General features: G+C 47.7%; 1 protein-coding gene across 5 annotated transcripts in view; it reads left to right on the forward strand.

The window, feature by feature from the left end:
• The window catches only part of CMC1 (C-X9-C motif containing 1), a 65,294-nt gene that overhangs the window by 59,932 nt on the left and 2,403 nt on the right, over window positions 1-2,959 (forward strand). For all 5 annotated transcript variants that reach the window (XM_025202345.1, XM_025202343.1, XM_006022184.3 and 2 more), the window contains one exon: window positions 656-746. In XM_025202345.1, coding sequence (XP_025058130.1) covers window positions 656-746 — 91 coding nt within the window. The remainder of the gene's footprint in view (window positions 1-655; window positions 747-2,959) is intronic.

Genomic DNA, 2,959 nt, shown 5'->3' on the forward strand with positions numbered 1-2,959 from the left:
GGGTGCTGAGGCCTCTGACCTTTCTTCAGCTTGGGGAAAATTCAGAAGACCTGAATTCTATCACAGCTAGACTCGAAGAAAACTCCAAGCCAGCCCCCTACATCAGCACTATTTTAATTGGTCGAGACTTTGGTACCCTGCAGAACTTTCTGGTCCCCCAGTATCCCTCTTGCTATGACTGGCCATTTCTCTCCAATGGTTCTTCTATAGAGGAGTTGATTTCCCCACTACAGGCAGACAAATGCCATAGGTGTCTAACCCAATAATATCTCCTTCTGCCTGTGTCTGGAAGTAGCAGTTGTTCTTATGCATCCTGAATTTCCTTGGCTAAACCATGTCCAGAATTATCAAGATATACATTGGAAGCATAACATAATCTATACACTGATAAAAGTGACAAATTGATATAGCATAACATGGGCTTTCCAACAAGACTGAGCAATACCATATTGGTATAACAAAACACAAGAAAACATTAATGACACCCGACAGACCCCCAGAACATAATGGGGTTCATGCCATTTGCCATTTTGCCCAAATAGGTTCATTTGGGGGTCATCTACCTAAAATCGTAATGATTTTACCATATTGCCCTATAGAGATTCATAGCAGGGGAGAAGGCAAATTTACATATGCATGTTTTTTATCATTTCAGATTTTACTAAATGCTGCCAAGAGACTGGCTTTTTAATGGTGATAAAGTGTCAACAGGAAAATGCAGCACTGAAGGAGTGTCTTACTGCCTAGTAAGTCAACATAGCATAGTCTTTGCTTTTCCAAAACATATGCGTTACTCTCGTGATCTTAACTTAAAAAAAAAAAAGAAAATAATTCCTATAGGCAGCATTTCATATTCATTATTCAGAATCAAGATAAGTCTCAAAAAAGGTACTTCATTTTCCAAATTATTCTGGAGTTATTGAAGATGCTACTACAACTTTCAAGCAGGTTTGCAAATCATATGACTTAAGTCTTCCACAACTGAACCTAGTTTAGTGCATCTCTTAGGAGAAAGCATTATTTTTCTGGATCAGACACATAAAAAAGTACCAGTAGTCAACCTAGAGCATCTCTTTTTTTAAATAATTAAGTAGCTTCATTTACGACAGGGGTGTCAAACTCTCCCAGTCCTCTGGGTCAGATCCAACTGCAGGGCTTCCTGTGGGACAGGAACTCAGCAGCATGAGAGCTGACACAGTTATTGCTTACTCCACTGCCACCAACATGCATTCCCTGTAGGGCTCTATACTCAGGAGTCCCAGGGTGGTCCCCACTTCTTAATTCCTGGCCCTTCCGAACCACTGGGCTGGTTGAAACGGCTTTGCGGGCCAGATCTAGCCCATGAGCTATATCTTTGAGACCCTTGACTTAAAGGCCAGGTTTATTACTTAATATATTTTACATGGTTCATATTTATCAGGTAAGTGACATGGGCCTGGGTAGCGCTGGGATTAGGGGGGCGGTCCATTCATCTTCAGGAGGCCTCAAATGCCTCTACTAATGCTCGCAGCATGGGGAACAAGCAGGAGGAACTAGTCCTCCTGCTAGCCAGCACCAACCCAGACATAGTGGGGCTCACCGAAACGTGGTGGGATCCAACACATGATTGGGCAGTGAATATCAAGGGCTACAGGCTCTAAATGAAAGATAGGATAGGCAGGAAGGGCGGGGGTGTGGCGCTCTATGTCAAGGAGCAACACACATCCACAGTAACACTGGGTCAGAGGAGGAGCAAACGGAAGTGCTCTGGGTTAGAATACAAGGGGTCGGGGAGAAAGGGACTTAATGGCAGGGGTCTACTACAGACCACCCAACCAAGGAGAAGATCGAGACCAGAAATTCTTAAGTCAGCTCACGGAGATAGTTAGGTCCAAGGATGTGTTCATCGTGGGTGACCTAAACTTTCCAGACATCTGCTGGGAGGAGCAGACAGCCAGGTCTGACCACTCACGCAGGTTCTTAACTGACATACAGGACCTCCATCTAACCCAGGAGGTACACAGCCCCACCAGGGGAGATGCCTTGTTGGATTTGGTCCTGGCCATGGGTGACGACCTGGTACGGGGTCTGTGGGTGCTTGACCACCTGGGCGATAGCGATCATCGTCTGCTGGAATTCACCATCCAGCGCAAGGTGGCGAAAGCCTCCAGCAAGGCAGCAGCCCTCGACTTCAGGAGGGCGGACTTTAACGAGGAGAGAAAACTAGTGGGGGAAGCACTGAGGTCCCAGAGCAGGAGGGAGTTGAGTGTCCAGGAGGCGTGGTCGTTCCTTAAGGAGACAATCCTCCAAACTCAGGGAAGTAATCCCTATACGAGTCAAAGGGGGCAAGAGGGCACAAAGGCCCCCATGGCTCACCAAAAGCATCCAGGAACATCTCCAAATAAAAAAGGAGTCGTACACCCGTTAGAAGGGAGGGGCCATCACAAGAGAGGGCTGTACCTCGGTAGCTTGGGAATGTAGGGGGGCGGTCAGGAAGGCCAAGGCGGAAATGGAGCTGGAACTAGCGACCCAGATCAAGGACAAGAAGTCCTTTTTCAAATACACAGGGGGGCAAAAGAAGGTGCCAGGTAACGTGGGGCCTCTGCAGGACACGCTAGGAAATCTGGTCTTCTCACCTGACGGTAAAGCTGACATATTCAACAATTTCTTTGCCTCCATATTTCTGAGGAGGGACCCGGATATCTCCCCCACTGGCACCCCCGAGGGCTGTGTGGGTGGCACACCCAGGCCTAGGGTTAATGAGGACCTTGTCAGGGAGCTTCTGGAGGGACTAGATGTATTTAAATCCGCAGGTCCTGATGATCTCCACCTCAGAGTGCTGAAGGAACTAGCAGGGGTCATTGTGGGACCTCTGGCACAGCTCTACAAGCACTCATGGCACTTAGGCAATGTGCTGGTGGACTGTAAAAGGGCCAATGTGGTCCCCATCTTCAAAAAAGGGAGGAAGGAGGACCCAGGA

This window comes from Alligator sinensis, unplaced genomic scaffold (assembly GCF_000455745.1).
Source record: "Alligator sinensis unplaced genomic scaffold, ASM45574v1 scaffold181_1, whole genome shotgun sequence".
NCBI lineage: Eukaryota > Metazoa > Chordata > Crocodylia > Alligatoridae > Alligator > Alligator sinensis.